A 19,078-nucleotide genomic window follows, 5' to 3' on the forward strand; every position below is an offset into this window, starting at 1 on the left:
GTAAATCAGATCAATGGCAACACTCTTGAAATTACTCACCATATATGGCAACACTTCACTGTTTCCAAATCGACCGTTATGAGGATCTCTTAACCCAAACTTATGTCATCATGTGAATATAAATATATATTATAACGCCTCTCTAATAATATGTAGCCTTTAAATCTAATCATCTCATGAAGACATAATCGCTGGCACACAATAATTAATTGTAATACTGCTTTATGCCCGATGTCACTCCTCACGTAATCTCTTATTATCACATTATTGATAAATAACTCCTTTCCTAACACAAGGGGCAAAATGGGAGGGCAATTTAACGTAGACCTCGTACATCGTAAGCGTGTAGCGTAGCTCCTCACCGATCCACGACGTTGAGACGTCCACTTGCGTTTGAATGACTCCTCCCTCAGCACCACTCACTCTAGAAAGTGTTCCTCACAAGATGTTAGATTGAAACTAATGTGGCCTGGGCTTTCCAGACTAATACACATTCACGTACTGGTCCACCGCCTCACATGTAGCTTCGTAGTATGAATTCTCCCATGGAAACGGTTGTTGACCTGCACCGGACCAGGACTGCTACCAAATGTTCTTCACACAGCTCCACCGTCGAGCACGGCCCGCGGGTTGTACCACAAACCTCCAGTGCCGCCTCTCAAAGTTATAAGGGAGCGCTGTCGTCACCGAGCCATAGGTGCTATTTTCACACCATCCAGCTCTACCTCATACTCCCTCGGGAGGCGACAGGCCTCCCTCTTCCTTAGCACACGGTAACTAATGGAATTCACACTCTTTGGAGGCCTATGCCTCTCCAGTTAGTGGCTGAGCGCACCTCAGTTCAGCATAAAGGCGGGAGATCTGACTCACTCGCTACCATGCGAGTGAGTCAGTTCTCCCGCCATGCTTTGCAGGGCACGTGACGTCATGCAAAGTCACGCCCGGGACGCAACACCATTGGTCAACCTGGCCACGCCCCCGCTGCCGACCAGTCACGCCCCACCTGACACTGTACCCATCATGCACTGGAGGTTCTCCTCGAGTGGGAAAACCCTCCTCTCTCGCGAGGGTGGAGAGAGCGTTCGGGATGAGGCTAGAAGGCGACTCCTAGCCTCATCCCAAATAAACTTAAAAACGAAATTTCTTCTAATTGCAATATCTCGCTTCCTTTAAAGTGTTATAAAATCAACTAAAACTTCTTTTAGATAATTATAGATAGGAAAGTATGAATCTTATATGCGGGAATAGGGGAATACAGGATGGACTCTGTAACAATAGACAAGCTCAAGCGACCATCAATTGATCACATATATCATCAAATTGAACAACAAAATAAATAGAAATTCTAAAAATGTTTCAGGTCTAAAAAGCACAAACAACTGTAACTCATCAGAAGAACTGCTCATAATATCTGAGAGCATCACAGAAGACGGTCTGCAGCATATATAAATCATCTAAAAGCCTTCATATGGCTCAGAGAACAACCCGTCCTCCTAACAGAACGTCGCATTTTGACGTATACTCGCCCTAAGGCCAAGAATTGTCGTACTAGAAAATGCCAGCAGCTCACGAAATTGACATACTGTCCGGTTTTCTGTTTTGGGTCCTCTGGTAGGTTAGGATAAGGGCACTTTAGTACGTCAGTTCCTTGGCGGTGGGAAACCTTAGGAGGACGGACTGATGAGAAAATAACAATTGGAAGTACCCACCAAACCATAATCGTTGATGAATGAAACAGAAAGTTGCTTCACATAACAATTCTCGTCTATCGGAAACAAATTGCTATTGGTGCAAAGCAAAGTTTTTTTGTCCATGAAAATGCAACTTCGTGTCACAGCAGATAATAGCAGAGCAAACGCAAAGGAGCTCTACTGCCGCACAAGAAACTGAACAGCTGTAAGTCCAATGATCCAACAACAGCAGCAGACAGTGACTTCTGCTCATGATGATGCAGAGTTCACCAGGACATCAAATGAGTTAGTTGCTCTTGCATATGTCTAGGATAAACTTTCTAAAAAAGTCTTTAATATTAGTACTTTTAAACCATAAAAAAGCATTCCAACATTTTATGCGACCTGAACAATAAGTACGCAGTAGGAGGAGGTTATTCAAAGACGAGCATTAGTGCTGGTCCTGCAAATTATTCCATCGACACACTAAACAAAGTACAAAATTCAATCGTGAATGATCCGATCACACTCGAAAACAAGTTTCTCGAGACCAGATCAGCTCTATAAGGAAGGGAAACCTTTTTTTAAGTTAGTGGAAATGTTTCACTAACAAAACAAAAGACGTATGTCCACTCACGCAGTCACTCCCATTACGGCACTAGCAGACTTAATTAACTAATAATTTATCAGTACATAGTGTAAACATTTAGAATCGTAATGCAGTACAAAGATGCAATATTTGTGTTCACTATTCGTAACGGAACCACATAAATCATAATCAAACTATATTATCAAAACAAAAAGCTATGTATAAGGCAGTCATGTTGGAAGATCTAATTTGGAACAAAACGGAAGTAGACTACAGAGTAACAACAAAAATGAAAGGCTGGATTAAAAGAACCATTCAAACCAGAGATACCTAACCAATGATGGTACGTTTTAAGTTACTAGAGCGTAATATTGAGCACATTGTCAGCCTTATTCAAACACAGGAAAAGTTGCTGACCTGTGGAAGGTACAGAGATCCTGTACCGTCCAAATAGTCAGTAAAACCCCTAAATTATTTGGACCAGCTAAAATCATTCGCATTGTTCTCCCTGTATGACAGGTGATGGAGATACACAATATTTTACTTCTGGAAAATACTGGAGGCATTGCTTCCAAAAGTGCACACTGGAATAATTGTGAACGAGACCAGGAGGCAGGGCAAAAGGTTCAAAATATTCTCTTTGAAATGAAGCGATGCTCTTGGTGCACTAAGAAGGAACTCTAACCACTAAGAGTCTAAGAAATTTCAACTGCGTCATTCTAAATATAAGGAGCAAAATTTTCTGATCTCTATAGGTCTTCAAAAGGGATCTTGATAAACACCTCAAAAGGAGTACCTGATCAACAGGGCTGTGACTTGTACGTTAAATCGCGTACAACAGTGCCAAGCGGCGTCATTTACAAGACTATTAATCAGGAGATCTGGTCAGAGACCGGGCCTTCGGGGCATTGATCCCCTGTTCAACATTGAGGCGACCATTTAGGAATACAATTTTTTTTAAAACTTTAAAGTTGTTATTTTCCCAACTTCAGATGGGGAGCCCTTCACCACAATCTGAAGCCCTTCACCACAATAAAGAAATATATTTTTAGAAAATTTAAGTAAATATTTGTAATCAGATAAAGGGATATCACCTCTGGTGCACCTGTAAGGATCCTTAGCCTCGGAGAAGGGAATAAAGAGTATTCAGAGAAAAACTCGCCGTTTGACTTTAAATACGTATGAGTGTTCACTTCTACCATCCCTTTTTGTATTATACATGTTGTACACTTTATTATACAAGCTTACGCAGTTACATATCTGACTGTATACAAAATGTGGACATTAAGAGGAAATAAAGGGAAGTTTGTTTCCTAGAGGCTATAGATTTCCTCGAACTCCTCCGACGCCGGGCAGGAACCCAAGATGCAGCGGGCATTCCCTCGTTGGATCGCGGCACTGAGGCGTTGGGAGAAAAAGCGCGCTGGTTTGCAGTCTCTTATTGTTTCGATAAGCCTGGAACCACGATCCTTGAGAAACCTCGTTGAACTCTGTCCCCCATGGACCAAGGGACTACTTGGTAGACTGGTCTCTTTCTGTGTCGCCGCGGCTCTATCTCTCTGTCTCTTCTGTCTCTCTCTTTCTACATTCTCTCTCTCTTCCCCTCTCTTAACCGCTTTCTCTCGCTCTATCTCCCCTTTCTCCCAGTCCCCCTTTCTCTCAAGGGCTCTCAGCAAAGTGGTCCTGGAGGGAGCCAATATTACTTCAAAGGCACTTGAGCTGGACCATCATCCCTAACTTGCCAAAGTTTGTCATGTAGGTCGGACTGTTGCCTCTCAGCCTCCCTACTCCTGATATTCTGTTCATGGCGGCCGGACTGCTGCCTCTCAGCCTCCCTACTCCTGATATTCTGTTCATGTAGGCCAGACTTTTGCCTCTCAGCCTACCTGCTCCTGATATTCTGTTCATGTAGGCCAGACTTTTGCCTCTCAGCCTACCTGCTCCTGATATTCTGTTCATGTAGGCCAGACTTTTGCCTCTCAGCCTCCCTGCTCCTGATATTTTGTTCATGTAGGCCAGACTGCTGCTGCTTCTCAGCCTACCTGCTCCTGATATTCTGTTCATGTAGGCCAGACTGCTGCCTCTCAGCCTCCCTGCTCCTGATATTTTGTTCATGTAGGCCAGACTGCTGCTGCTTCTCAGCCTACCTGCTCCTGATATTCTGTTCATGTAGGCCAGACTTTTGCCTCTCAGCCTACCTGCTCCTGATATTCTGTTCATGTAGGCCAGACTTTTGCCTCTCAGCCTACCTGCTCCTGATATTCTGTTCATGTAGGCCAGACTGCTGCCTCTCAGCCTACCTGCTCCTGATATTCTGTTCATGTAGGCCAGACTGCTGCCTCTCAGCCTCCCTGCTCCTGATATTCTGTTCATGTAGGCCAGACTGCTGCCTCTCAGCCTACCTGCTCCTGATATTCTGTTCATGTAGGCCAGACTGCTGCCTCTCAGCCTACCTGCTCCTGATATTCTGTTCATGTACCTGGTTGGTTGATACCTGGTTGATGGGGTTCTGGGAGTTCTTCTACTCCCCAAGCCCGGCCCGAGGCCAGGCTCGACTTGTGAGAGTTTGGTCCACCAGGCTGTTGCTTGGAGCGGCCCGCAGGCCCACATACCCACCACAGCCCGGTTGGTCCGGCACTCCTTGGAGGAATAAATCTAGTTTCCTCTTGAAAATGTCCACGGTTGTTCCGGCAATATTTCTTATGCTTGCTGGGAGGACGTTGAACAACCGCGGACCTCTGATGTTTATACAGCTTATAATGTTTATGTAGCTGGACTGCTGCCTCTCAGCCTACCTGCTCCTGATATTCTGTTCTTGATAGATCACATATTTTATTACTGGTCCTGGTGCTCCCCTGGATGAGTCAACATATTCATGAGCTTTTTATAAACAAAATCACCATTACCCAACAATACGAATACTCGCGATCACTCGCTTATATTCACTCACACACTTTCACTCGCGAGCGCGCGCACGTACTCATTTGAGTGGTCTAAAAAGGGGTAAAATATATTTTTTTTATTGTACTGGGGTTCTCACACTCGCAAACTCTTTCAATGGACGAAATAACACTCCCTGTCGATTTCATGGATTTCTCATAATTTTCAGGGGCAGCTAAGCTTGAACATCTGTCTATGAGGGTAAAATTTGAACATAGGCACATAAAGCTGCGATACATTCAGAATCACTTCTTGCTATTGATAATTCATGCCTTTCCGGAGAGGCTTTTCTTGTTGCTGTCAGGGAAGACTTTTCTGTGTTCCTGCACACCTGCAGAAGGAACTGTTCTTGATCTTCATCACGTGTGTGAGTAGTCTACTAAATTCCTGAATTTGGGCCACTCACGTTCTTCATTGTCATTCACTTGTGTGGATTACTCAGTTTGACAAGAGGCTTTATTATAGCCACCTCGTTATTCCCACGTCTCTGGATCTGTTTTCAGGAACCTGGCAAGAAGAACCATCAATTTTAAAAGCACTCGACTTCTCTGTGCAACAAGGACTTCTAAAACACGTCTCAATGTTGTGCAGGTCAACTCGGGGACGCTCTTGTGGCTCTTCATGGTCTTCGTCCTCCACAGCGACGACCACTAGCCGTGTAGGTAATACAGTCAGCTCATCTGTAGATACCACAGATGACCAGCTAGTTTTGTGGTTGCTGCCTTGGAAATAGCTTGGTTTCCATATTCCTTCCTCACCAGCGACTTCAAAAAAAGTTGATCTTCATTTGGGGCCCAGGCTGCAACAGATCTTATCCAGGCTCCTAAGTAAAGACGAATGGTGAAGGTGACCATCTCTCACTGACCTGTAAACTGTTCTTTGCTGATGAGGTTGAACTGACCTCTGAATCACCAACCTTTAAGACCGTTGGTGACTTTCGACAGCCAACGTGAACGGTGGGTAGGTCTTTAAGCCTTAAACTGAATTCTTCTTACCGTAATTGTTTCATTGTTGGGCTTCAGAAAGTTTTTTCATTACATTAATACAAAATGACCTTGTGTTGTAAGGAATAAAATTTCATATATGTAATATCGTGTGTCTTATACATATAAATTTGATATGCCTTCTTCCTGACAAACCCTATCACACCATAGTAGGAACAGGGACAAACATGGCAGCGAGAAGTAACAAAGAAACAGGGAAAAGTCAATGTGACCAAATGAAGGAAATGTTTGCCTAGGTTTTGGAGGAAATCAGGAGGGAGATACAGGAAATGAATAATAAAATAAGCAACCTGCAAAGCAAGCTGACAGCAGCAAAGGAGGAGATTAAAAACCCTCAAAGGAAACAACACTGAGGCTGAGACTCAGATAATCATCCAAAGAGAAGATGGAAATAGTACAATGGAAGGGAATGCCATTGCACAAGCAACATTTGCTTGTGCAAATGATAAAAACGAACTTGGAAGCAATGTCCACAGTGAGGGAGGTAGCCATGAAAGCAGCCACCTCACAGGAAGCAGCAGGATCTACTAATCAGCTGCTGGAAAGAAAAAGATCAGTGGTAGCTGTAGGTATTAAAGAACAGGAAGGTTCCAAGAGGACAGAGAGGAATGATATGGACAGAGTGGCAGTAAATGAAATACTAAAGGGGCTAGAGATTGAAGAGGTAGAACATAGCATTGAGAAGGTTTTCAGGTTAGGCTGGTACAACAAGAACAGAGACCGCGTGTTAAAGATAGTGTTTGCAAACGAGAAGATTCTAACAAGGAAGAGCCACCTGCAATATGTGCGAAAATTGAAAAAAGTATTCCTCTAGAGGAACATGACAAGGGAAGAGAGGGCCATGGAGGCAGAAGCAAGAAAGAAGCGCAGGGCAAGAAAAGAAAACCAGGAAATCACAGCCCCTGACACAACATCCCCAGAGGTGAGGGAGGGAGAACCCACAACCAGTAACACAGTAACACTAGAGAGGAGGGCAACTCCACCACCTTCCTCAGCGGAGAAACCACCCATTCCCAGGCCTCACTCAAATGCTCAGTCAACTCTCCCTCCCTCCTCACCCCATTCCCACCCTGCTACCCCTCCCCTACTGCCACCATGTCTCCCCCTCCCCTCTTTCCCTCCCTGTCCTCCCTCCCCCTTCATCCCATACCCTCCCTGTCCCCCCTTCACTTGACCCCCTTCACCCTTCCCTCCTGTATCCTCTGAGACCCTGTTATCCACCTCAAAAATCCTCACACCCATGGAACAGCTTCTCCCATCAGCAGAAGGGGATATGAGAAGGGACAGAAGACAGTGCATCTCAAGGCTAAGTACACTGACATAGATGGGATTACAAATAAAACAAATGAACTTAGAAAATGGGTACTAGAAGAAAACCTAGACATAATAGCACTCACAGAAACGAAGCTGACGAAAACATAACAAATGCAGTGTTTCCACAGGACTACTATGTTGTAAGGAAAGAGAGAGAAGGAAGAGGAGGAGGTGGTGTAGCTCTGCTGGAAGGAAAAGGCTGGGATTTTGGGGAGATGGTTATTCAGGTCTGTGAAGGCTTCAGTGACTACATAACAGGTACCATTGCAACTGGAGGACACATTTTTTTATTCGAAGTCATATATAATCCACCACCAAATGATAGAAGACCCAGACAAGAATATGATAGAAACAACATGGCCACCATTAACATAATGGAGAGAGCAGCTTCTTTCGCTAGCAGGAATGGATCTGGACTACTAATCATGGGTGACTTCAACCATGGGAAGATAGATTGGGAGAACGGAGACCCACATGGAGGACCAGATACATGGAGAGCTAAGCTAAACTATGAAAGCCATCATATCAAGGTACCGACAAAAATGAAAGAGAGGAAAATGAACCAGTTATGCTTGATCTGATATTTACCCTAAATGAGTGCGATATAAGGGAAGTTGGGTTGGAAGCACCCTTGGGAATGAGTGATCACAGCGTATTGATCTTTGAGTACCTGGTAGAGCTGGGATTTATCACCCCCCCCCCCCAAAAAAAAAAAAAACTAGGAAACAGATCACTGGCATACCGAAAGGGGAATTATGAGATGAGAAGTTTCCTAAGGGAAATACCATGGGACACAGTCCTCAGAGCTAAGTCTGTACAAGACATGATGGACTATGTCACCCAAAAGTGTCAGGAGGAGGTAAACAGGTTTATCCCGGCCCATAAGGAAAAATCCGAGAAGCGAAAAAAGAATCCATGGTATAATAGGGCATGTATGGAAGCAAAGAAACTGAACAAAAGGGCGTGGAGGAACTTCCGAAATAACAGAACACCAGAAAGCAGAGAGAGATACCAGAGAACCAGGAATGAGTATGTTAGTTTTTCTCTGCTTCTCTTCTCACACTATGAAAATTGAAATAGTAAACAGAGCCAAGACCGAACCAAAGCTACTCCACAGTCACATCAGGAGGAAAACAATAGTGAAAGAACAGGTAATGAAACTTAGAACAGGCGAGGACACAGAGAATGACAAAGAGGTGTGTGTGTGAAGAACTCAACAAGGGGTTCCAGGAGGTCTTCACAATGGAACAAGGTGAGGTCACTTTGCTAGGAGAGCGAGCAGTAAATAAGCCGGCCTAGGAAGGGTTCGAAATTACGAGTGATGAGGTCAAGAGACACCTGTTGGATCTGAATGTGAGAAAAGCTGTTGGTCCAGACGGGATCACACCATGGGTACTGAAAGAGTGTGCAGAGGCACTTTGCTTAACACTCTGCATAGTGTATGGTAGGTCACTGGAAACGGGAGATTTACCAGAAATATAAAAGACGGCGAACGTGGGTCCCAATATACAAAAAGGGTGACAGACAAGAGGCACTGAACTACAGGCCAGTGTCCTTGACTTGTATACCATACAAGGTGATGGCGAAGATCGTAAAAAAAACTTAGTAACACATCTGGAGAGAAGGAACTTCGTGTCAAATCGCCAACATAGGTTCAGGGAGGGTAAATCTTGCCTTATTGGCTTAATAGAATTCTACGATCAGGTGACAAAGACTAAGCAAGCAAGAGAAGGCTGGGCGGACTGCATTTTCTTGGATTGTCGGAAAGCCTTTGACACAGTACCCCATAAGAGGCTGGTACATAAGCTGGAGAGACTGGCAGGAGAAACTGGTAAGATGCTCCAGTGGATAAGAGAGTACCTAAGCAATAGGAAGCAGAGAGTTACAGTGAGGGGTGAGACCTCAGATTGGCGTGAAATCACCAGTGGAGTCCCGCAGAGTTCTGTACTCGATCCTATCCTGTTTCTGATATACGTAAATGATCTCCCGGAGGGTATAGACTCATTCCTTTCAATGTTTGCTGACGATTTCATAATTATGAGAAGGATTAAGACAGAGGACGACTGCTCGAGGCTTCAAGAGGACCTAGAAAAACTGAAGGAATGGTCGAACAAGTGGTTGTTAGAGTTTAACCCGAGAAAATGTAATGTAATGAAGATAGGTGTAAGGAGCATGAAACCAGATACAAGGTATCATCTGGGAGAGGAAATTCTTCGAGAGTCAGAGAGAGAGAGAGACTTTGGGGCTGATATCACTCCAGATCTGTCCCCTTCAGCCCATATCAAGAGGATAACATCAGCGGCATATGTCAGGTTGGCTAACATAAGAACGGCATTTAAAAACTTGTGTAGGAATCATTCAAAACTTTGTGTACCACATATGTCAGGCCTATCCTGGAATATACAGCCCCAGCATGGAGTCCATATCTAGTCAAGCATAAGACTCAGCTGGAAAAGGTTCAAAGGTTTGCCACCAGACTAGTACCCGAGCTGAAAGGTATGAGCTACGAGGAGAGGCTACGGGAATTAAACCTCACGTCGCTGGAAGACAGAAGCGTTAGGGGGACATGATCACCACATACAAGATTCTCAAAGGAATTGATAGGGTTGATAAAGACAGGCTATTTAACACAAGGGGCACACGCACTAGGGGACAGGTGGAAACTGAGTGCCCAAATGAGCCACAGATATATTAGAAAGAACTTTTTTAGTGTCAGAGTGGTTGACAAATGGAATGCATTAGGAAGTGATGTGGTGGAGGCTGACTCCATACACAGTTTCAAGTGTACATATAATAGAGCCCAGTAGGCTCAGGAGCCTGTACTACTGGGCTCTATCATATCTACACTTGAAACTGTGTATGGAGTCAGCCTCCACCACATTACTTCCTAATGCATTCCATTTGTCAACTATTCTGACACTGAAAAATTCTTTCTAATGTCTCTATGGCTCATTTGGGCACTCAGTTTCCACCAGTATCCTCTAGTGCATGTGTTCCTGGATTTAAATAGTCTGTTTTTATCAACCCTATCATGTCCTCTGAGAATCTTCTATGTAGTGATCATGTCCCCCCCCCCCTAACTCTTCTATCTCTCAGTGACGTAAGCTTAAATTCCCGTAGTCTCTCCTCGTAGCTCATACCCCTCAGTTCAGGTACTAGTCTGATGGCAAACCTTTGAACCTTTTCCAGCTGAGTCTTATGCTTGACTAGATATGGACTCCATGCTGGGGCTGCATACTCCAGGATTGGTCTGACATATGTGGTATACAAAGTTCTGAATGATTGCCTACACAAGTCTCTAAAGGCCGTTCTTATGTTAGCCAACCTGGCATATGCCGCTGATGTTATCCTCTTAATATGAGCTTCAAGGGACACGTCTGGCGTGATGTCAAGCCCCAAGTCTGTGTGTTTGTTCTCGGGGTTTTGTATATATATAATTATATCTGTTGGCATCTTACCAGATGTAAGAAGGAGGATTATTTGTGTGGTTCAGTTAATTTCAGTTAAGTTTTCACGATAATATATATTTGTAACTTTGTGGCAGGTGACTTGTGTTGTTATTGGAGCTGTTTGGTAACACTGTCTTTATTTTGCCTGTATGGACACGGCCTCTGGTGAGGCGTGTGTGGACTTTGACGTCTGAGGAGATTGTGACTTTGTCACATTTCCTGACATTGTAACTCTAACGTTTAGAAGACGAGTAATTGACGTTGTCATTTGTCAAGTCATTGTGGACAGCCGAATTTAGCAGACGAATTTAGTTTAGATTTTGCCATTTGTCCGTCCAAGTGGGACTTAGTCGTCTGAAGGCAGGAGAGAGGACTTTGACTTGTGTAACTGATGTCCACACCGAGACTTTGCCCCCCAACTCTGGTTATGTAAAGTTACTACCTACCATGTTCATAACCACCCCAGACCATAGTGGTCCACCCCAAACCATAGTGGTCCACCCCAGACCATAGTGGTCCACCCCAGACCATGTTGGACCACCCCAGACCATAGTGGTCCACCCCAAAACATAGCGGTCCACCCCAGACCATAGTGGTCCACCCCAGACCATAGTCGTCCATCCCAGGCCATGGTGGTCCACCCCAGACCATAGTGGTCTACCCCAGACCATGATGGTCCACTCCAGACCATAGTGGTCCACCCCAGACCATGGTGGACCACCCCAGACCATAGTGGTCCACCCCAAACCATAGTGGTCCACCTCAGACCATAGTGGTCCACCCCAGACCATAGTGGTCCACCCCAGACCATAGTGGTCCATCCCAGACCATAGTGGTCCACCCTAGACCATAGTGGTCCACCCCAGACCATAGTGGTCCACCCCAGACCACAGTGGTCCATCCCAGACCATAGTGGTCCACCCCAGACCATGGTGCTCCACCCCAGACCATAGTGGTCCATCCCAGACCATGGTGGTTCGTCCCAGACCATAGTGGTCCACCCCAGGCCATGGTGCTCCACCCCAGACCATAGTGGTCTACCCCAGACCATGATGGTCCACTCCAGACCATAGTGGTCCACCCCAGACCATGGTGGACCACCCCAGACCATAGTGGTCCACCCCAGACCATAGTGGTCCACCTCAGACCATAGTGGTCCACCCCAGACCATAGTGGTCCACCCCAGACCATAGTGGTCCATCCCAGACCATAGTGGTCCACCCCAAACCATAGTGGTCCACCCCAGACCATAGTGGTCCACCCCAGACCACGGTGGTCCATCCCAGACCATAGTGGTCCACCCCAGACCATGGTGCTCCACCCCAGACCATAGTGGTCCATCCCAGACCATAGTGGTCCACCCCAGGCCATGGTGCTCCACGCCAGACCATGGTGGTTCGTCCCAGACCATAGTGGTCCACTCCAGGCCATGGTGCTCCACCCCAGACCATAGTGGTCCACCCCAGACCATAGTGGTCTACCCCAGACCATGATGGTCCACTCCAGACCATAGTGGTCCACCCCAGACCATGGTGGACCACCCCAGACCATAGTGGTCCACCCCAAACCATAGTGGTCCACCTCAGACCATAGTGGTCCACCCCAGACCATAGTGGTCCACCCCAGACCATAGTGGTCCATCCCAGACCATAGTGGTCCACCCTAGACCATAGTGGTCCACCCCAGACCATAGTGGTCCACCCCAGACCACAGTGGTCCATCCCAGACCATAGTGGTCCACCCCAGACCATGGTGCTCCACCCCAGACCATAGTGGTCCATCCCAGACCATGGTGGTTCGTCCCAGACCATAGTGGTCCACCCCAGGCCATGGTGCTCCATCCCAGACCATAGTGGTCTACCCCAGACCATGATGGTCCACTCCAGACCATAGTGGTCCACCCCAGACCATGGTGGACCACCCCAGACCATAGTGGTCCACCCCAGACCATAGTGGTCCACCTCAGACCATAGTGGTCCACCCCAGACCATAGTGGTCCACCCCAGACCATAGTGGTCCATCCCAGACCATAGTGGTCCACCCCAAACCATGGTGGTCCACCCCAGACCATAGTGGTCCACCCCAGACCACGGTGGTCCATCCCAGACCATAGTGGTCCACCCCAGACCATGGTGCTCCACCCCAGACCATAGTGGTCCATCCCAGACCATAGTGGTCCACCCCAGGCCATGGTGCTCCACGCCAGACCATGGTGGTTCGTCCCAGACCATAGTGGTCCACCCCAGGCCATGGTGCTCCACCCCAGACCATAGTGGTCCACCCCAGACCATAGTGGTCCACCCCAGACCACGAACTCCCCGGGCCTCGAACCGAAGACTGGCTTGACCTTCTCTTCCTAACAGCCTCTCCAACTCAACTTGACTCCACTAGTCAGCCGCTCACGCCCCATCCTGACTTTCTAAAGACATGGTTAACTGCTGATTGTTCAAGGCCTTCAATAACGTGATCAACTCACGCCTCTGAACTGACTCTCCTGATATAGACGTTGTTTTAGATTGAGCTACTCGGAACAAAAAGCTCCAAGTAGCACGGTCTATGGTGAGCCCGTCGTACTTACCTAGCACAGGACCGGGGCAAGTAGTACGGGCTATGGTGAGCCCGTAGTGGTCATATCTGGGACAGGAGCGGGGCAAGTAGCACAGTCTATGATGAGCCCGTAGTGGACTCACCTGGCACAGGAGCGGGGCTGTAACTGTCTAAACAATATATCCCCCGTGGTATATCCCCTATGTGACAATATATCCCCCGTGGTATACCCCCGTGTGACAATATATCCCCCGCGGTATACCCCCGTGTGACAATATATCCCCCGTGGTATACCCCCGTGTGACAATATATCCCCCGTGGTATACCCCCGTGTGACAATATATCCCCCGTGGTATACCCCCGTGTGACAATATATCCCCCGTGGTATACCCCCGTGTGACAATATATCCCCCGTGGTATACCCCCGTGTGACAATATATCCCCCGTGGTATACCCCCGTGTGACAATATATCCCCCGTGGTATACCCCCGTGTGACAATATATCCCCCGTGGTATACCCCCGTGTGACAATATATCCCCCGCGGTATACCCCCGTGTGACAATATATCCCCCGTGGTATACCCCCGTGTGACAGGTATACCACAGCCTGTGCTTCACCTGGGGGTCTGATCTGGCCCCGGGCGTCTCCAGCTCGGTGAGGAAGTGTGATCTCACACACATAAAAGACCTGACCTCCATTTATCTCCTGGTAGAAGCACTTGCTTACTTAGATGTAGCTTTAAGTTCGTTTTATTTAGTCATTCTTACTCTTCCACCTGGAGGAAGTTTCTACAACAGTGAAGATGCACATGCGAGAGTGTAGGTGCCAGTGGATACATGCGAGAGTGTAGGTGCCAGTGGATACATGCGAGAGTGTAGGTGCCAGTGGACACATGCGAGAGTGTAGGTGCCAGTGGACACATGCGAGAGTGTAGGTGCCAGTGGACACATGCGAGAGTGTAGGTGCCAGTGGACACATGCGAGAGTGTAGGTGCCAGTGGACACATGCGAGAGTGTAGGTGCCAGTGGACACATGCGAGAGTGTAGGTGCCAGTGGACACATGCGAGAGTGTAGGTGCCAGTGGACACATGCGAGAGTGTAGGTGCCAGTGGACACATGCGAGAGTGTAGGTGCCAGTGGACACATGCGAGAGTGTAGGTGCCAGTGGACACATGCGAGAGTGTAGGTGCCAGTGGACACATGCGAGAGTGTAGGTGCCAGTGGACACATGCGAGAGTGTAGGTGCCAGTGGACACATGCGAGAGTGTAGGTGCCAGTGGACACATGCGAGAGTGTAGGTGCCAGTGGACACATGCGAGAGTGCAGGTGCCAGTGGACACAAGTTGACAGTGAAAGAATCAAGGTGACAGGTCTACCTGTTTTCCTACTGTGACGGTAACGCGTTGGTGTTCGGCTGTTTAAGGCTAGGGGTATGGCTTCGTCACATAGTTATAAAAAAAAATAGAAAAACTGGAACTTCGTCTGTGGTAAGGTAAGGAGAAGACACACAAAACACAAGTAAACTTTAACAATGAAATTTTAATTACGTTAAATAAATCAAAACATGAAAATAATGCACAAACAAATTCTTATAATAAAATCAATGAATCAAAATAATAAGAATACTTAAATGACAAAATGAAAAGTTACGTTAAGGCAAAATAACAAGTGCAATACAAAAGTTAAGTGGGAGGTGCTGGAATATTGGCTTAAAGCCACCACCTCTCTCAGTACACGCTAACGTCTAGCTGGGAGGAGTGCTGGCTACGAAAGCACTGAACATTCTGAGGACTGATGTTGGGGCGACCCCAGACATCAGGTAGTATTGGGGGCGAGTGCAGGTGCAGCCAGACCGGCGACCAATCAGCGGAGTCGTAGCGATCAACGGGTAGTTTGGTGGTTGGAGTTCGAACAGGTGGCTGGCTGCATACGTTTTGCTCACCCTGGCAAGCCTTGCTGGTGTTGTTGTCGTTGTTGGACATTTCTTCCATAGTCTTTTATATAATTGTGACGACGTAATTATGAAGGGAAGAGCAGGCTCAATCTCTTGAAGGAGATTATTGTCACAACTCTCCCCCGAAGCCTGCGGTTCTGGAAGAAGTACGTCGTTATGTGGTGGAGTATTAGATGGAGTTGCTTCTACTTCATAAACTCTGGAGAGATCATGGGCTAAGATGTTGTCAGACTCTTGGTATAGCGTGTCTCCAGGTTGAATTTCTGCAGTTAGCAAGCCCATAGTAGAAGACGTTGAGATGAGAAGTGGGCGTGCTGCAGGAGGTGTAGGGTGGTGTGGTCCGTATTGATGGTGGACCGAGCACTTTTCAGGTGTGGAGTGAAGTGCTGAAGCTTCAGGATGAGGAAGAGTAGCTCCTTGCCAATTGTTCCGTCGTTCCTTGTAGCAGTAGTCGCTGACAGGTGTATTCTTCTCGCCTCGTTGCTGCATCACGACACCACCATCGTCGGTACCATTGGCGTCGACATGGAGGATGTAGGGCTTATCTGACGAGGTGAGAGTGGAATTAGAAGAGGGCATAGGAGCACGAGTATTATCCTGAAAGCATTTGGGAAGATCATTAAGGATTTTGGAATTAGAAAGCGCCGACTCCTTGTCAGTGCTTTCGGGAGAAGAAGCCGGGATGGTCTCACTGTGGATGTAGGGTTCTGTGAATGTGGAATAGTTAGTCAAGACAGTGGGAGGAGTACCATTATATTGCTTCAAGAGGTTGACGTGGCACAGCTGGGTCTTCCGCCGCCTATCTGGAGTCTCTATGACGTATGTGTTGTTGTTTCTGCACTCTTTGACGCAGTAGGGTCCTGAAAATTTGTTTTGTAAAGGTGAACCTGGGATAGGAAAATAGGCAAGGACGAAGTCTCCCGGCTTGAATTTTCTTACTTTGCTGGTCTGGTCGTAATGAGTCTTCATTCTCACCTGGGCTTTCAATAGATTATCATGGGCAAAGCGGTGGACTCTCTCTAGAATGTGTTGAAGGTTTTGAAGAAACTGGGGCACATTCTGATGCTCACTGAAGGTGGCATCTCTGAGAGAGTCTTTGAAAGCCTTAAGGGGAGTACGGCACTTACGGCCGTAGAGCATCTCATAAGGAGATACTCCTAGGGACTCATTGGGGAGACTTCTGAAAATACACATTATTAGGTCAATCTGCTTATCCCAATCCTTCGAGGTTTCACTACAAAACTTTTTCAAGAGTGCTTTGATGGTCTGATGACTACGTTCAAGAGAACCCTGTGAAGCAGGATGATAGGGGCTGGACAATACCTGTTTGATGTTGAACTCCTCCAGTGTCCTTTTGAAGAGATCACTGGTGAAGTTGGTGCCACAGTCACTTTGAATCTCCCTGGGAAATCCGTATTGAGTGAAGATCTTCAATAGATGTTTGATAACCGTAGCAGCCGTGATGTTCTTCACTGGAACTGCTATGGGAAATCTGGTGGTAGGACACAGGATGGTTAGGATGTAGGCGTTACCTGAACTGGTCCGAGGTAAAGGACCAACACAGTCTATTATGAGTCTGTGGAAAGGTTCCGCAGGCACCTGTATGGGAATCAGTGGTGCTCTGGGAATGGAGACGTTCGGTTTGCCTGCCATCTGACATGTATGACACTGTTTTACGTACTGTTTGACGTTATTTACCATACCTGGCCAGTAGTAGTCTTGGCGAATCCCATGGTAAGTCTTGTTGAAGCCGTAGTGGGAGAATGCTCCGTGGGCCAGGTGTAGAATAGTGGGCCGCAGGCTGGTGGGAATCACAAGTTGTTCGATGTTGGCCCAATCGTCCTCCTCCTTCAGTTTACTGGGTCTATATCTGCGGTAGAGCAAGTCGTTCTCTAGGAAGAACCCAGGAATACTGTCGGGTTGAGTCTCAGCCTGGAAAAACAATGGTGTTAAAGTAAGATCTTCCCTCTGCAACTTACGGAACTCCAACTTGGTCAGATGCGGGGGTAGTTTCTGAGGGTCTTGAGGGACAGCGGTAGCAGTAGAGTCAGCTGGCTTTGGACGTGCGGCTTGTGCACGGGTGGTCACGAGAACCGGAGGAGAAACTTCATCACTCTCTTGAACCTCTGCTGGAACATACTCAAGAATAGGGTTACTTGGCACAGAGTTACACACCTGGGGTTTGTCCATGACGATCAGGTTGGTCGGTTGCAGGTCTTCTGCCAAGTCGTTGCCTAGGAGAAGTTGCACTCCAGGCATGGGAAAAGGCTTTTCCCTGACGGCGACTTGGACTTCCCCGTTCACGTAGGGACAATCCAGGTGGACTCTGGCGAGAGGGTATGGAGTGGTAGCAGTGAGGTCAGTGATGAAGACTGTTTCCCCGGTGTAGACGATGTTGGGCACAGCCGACTTCAAGATGATCGATTGTAGAGCCGCTGTGTCCCTCAAGATCTTCAATTTGAAACGTCCCTCCGGATTTGAACCGTTGGCAGAGACAGTTCCAGTATACAGGTGGTTACTGAAAAGAGAAAGATCATTAACATCAACACCAACATTCATCACAGGCTTACCGGACTTAGGAGGAGTTGGTTTGGGTCGTTGTTGGTCAGTGGTTCCCTTGTATTGAGACTTACCACACTTGTCTATGGTATGTCCATAGAGTCTACAATACTTGCAGTACAGTTGTGAACCAGCTTGATCGGGGCTCACCTTTTCGTAACTGTACCACGACTTCTTACTGGAGGATGGTTCAGGTGTCAGCCGGTGGATGAGGCTGTAAGTGTCAGCCGACTTAGCACACTTCAGGTAGTCGGTTTCTTCTTTATCTGCTAAGTAGAGGCGGACAGGAGGCGGCACACGTCTCAAGAATTCTTCAACAAGCATCAGGTTGACGAGTTCTGTAAAAGTAGAGACATGTGCTGCTTCCAGCCATTTCATGAAATACCTCCGTTTCGTGTTAGCAAACTCGAGGAAGGTAGTGGTACTTGCTTTCAGGTGGTCACGGAATTTCCTTCTATAACTTTCGGTGGAAAGTAGGTAGGCGTCCAACACTGCTTGTTTCAGAGTGTAGTAGTCATTCTCAGACGCCAAAGTACTGAGTGTGACTGCAGCTCTACCTGTAAGATGGACTCTGAGAAGTGTGGCCCATTGGTTGACAGGCCAACTGAGTTGATTAGCAAGGGTTTCAAAGGTGGTAAAGAACACATCAACTTCTGCTTCTACAAAGGATGGCATTAACTTACTTGCATGTGATATATTAAAACTGACGGGAAGATTGGCAGTAGCTTGTTGGCGTTGAGTGAAGTGGGAAGTTTCCAAGGCGATTTCACGTTGACGACACTCTAGAGCCAGAGTTGCTTGTTGCTTGTCATGTTCGCGTTGCATCTCCAACTCGCGTCGTTTGGTTTCAAGCTGTACTCGTTCCCGCTCCTGGAGTGTTTCAAGCTGTACACGTTCCCGTTCACGGAGTAATGTAATCTCACGTTCTTGTTCTTCTCTCCGTATGGCAGCAGCTCGTTCTTGTTGTTCGAGGGCTTCCCTTTGCTGCTCACGTTCAATCTTGGCCAGCTCTAGTTTGAGTTTCAGCGTTGCCAAATCAGTTTTATCTGCA

General features: G+C 47.1%; 1 protein-coding gene across 1 annotated transcript; it reads right to left on the reverse strand.

Moving 5' to 3' along the window:
• Positions 1-3,963: 3,963 nt before the first annotated feature.
• LOC138356926 (uncharacterized) lies at positions 3,964-4,683 on the reverse strand. Its single transcript, XM_069313459.1, has one exon. The coding sequence runs from the start codon at positions 4,681-4,683 to the stop codon at positions 3,964-3,966; it is 720 nt and encodes a 239-aa protein (XP_069169560.1).
• Positions 4,684-19,078: the final 14,395 nt, after the last annotated feature.

Source organism: Procambarus clarkii, chromosome 75 (genome assembly GCF_040958095.1).
Source record: "Procambarus clarkii isolate CNS0578487 chromosome 75, FALCON_Pclarkii_2.0, whole genome shotgun sequence".
Classification (NCBI taxonomy): Eukaryota; Metazoa; Arthropoda; class Malacostraca; order Decapoda; family Cambaridae; genus Procambarus; species Procambarus clarkii.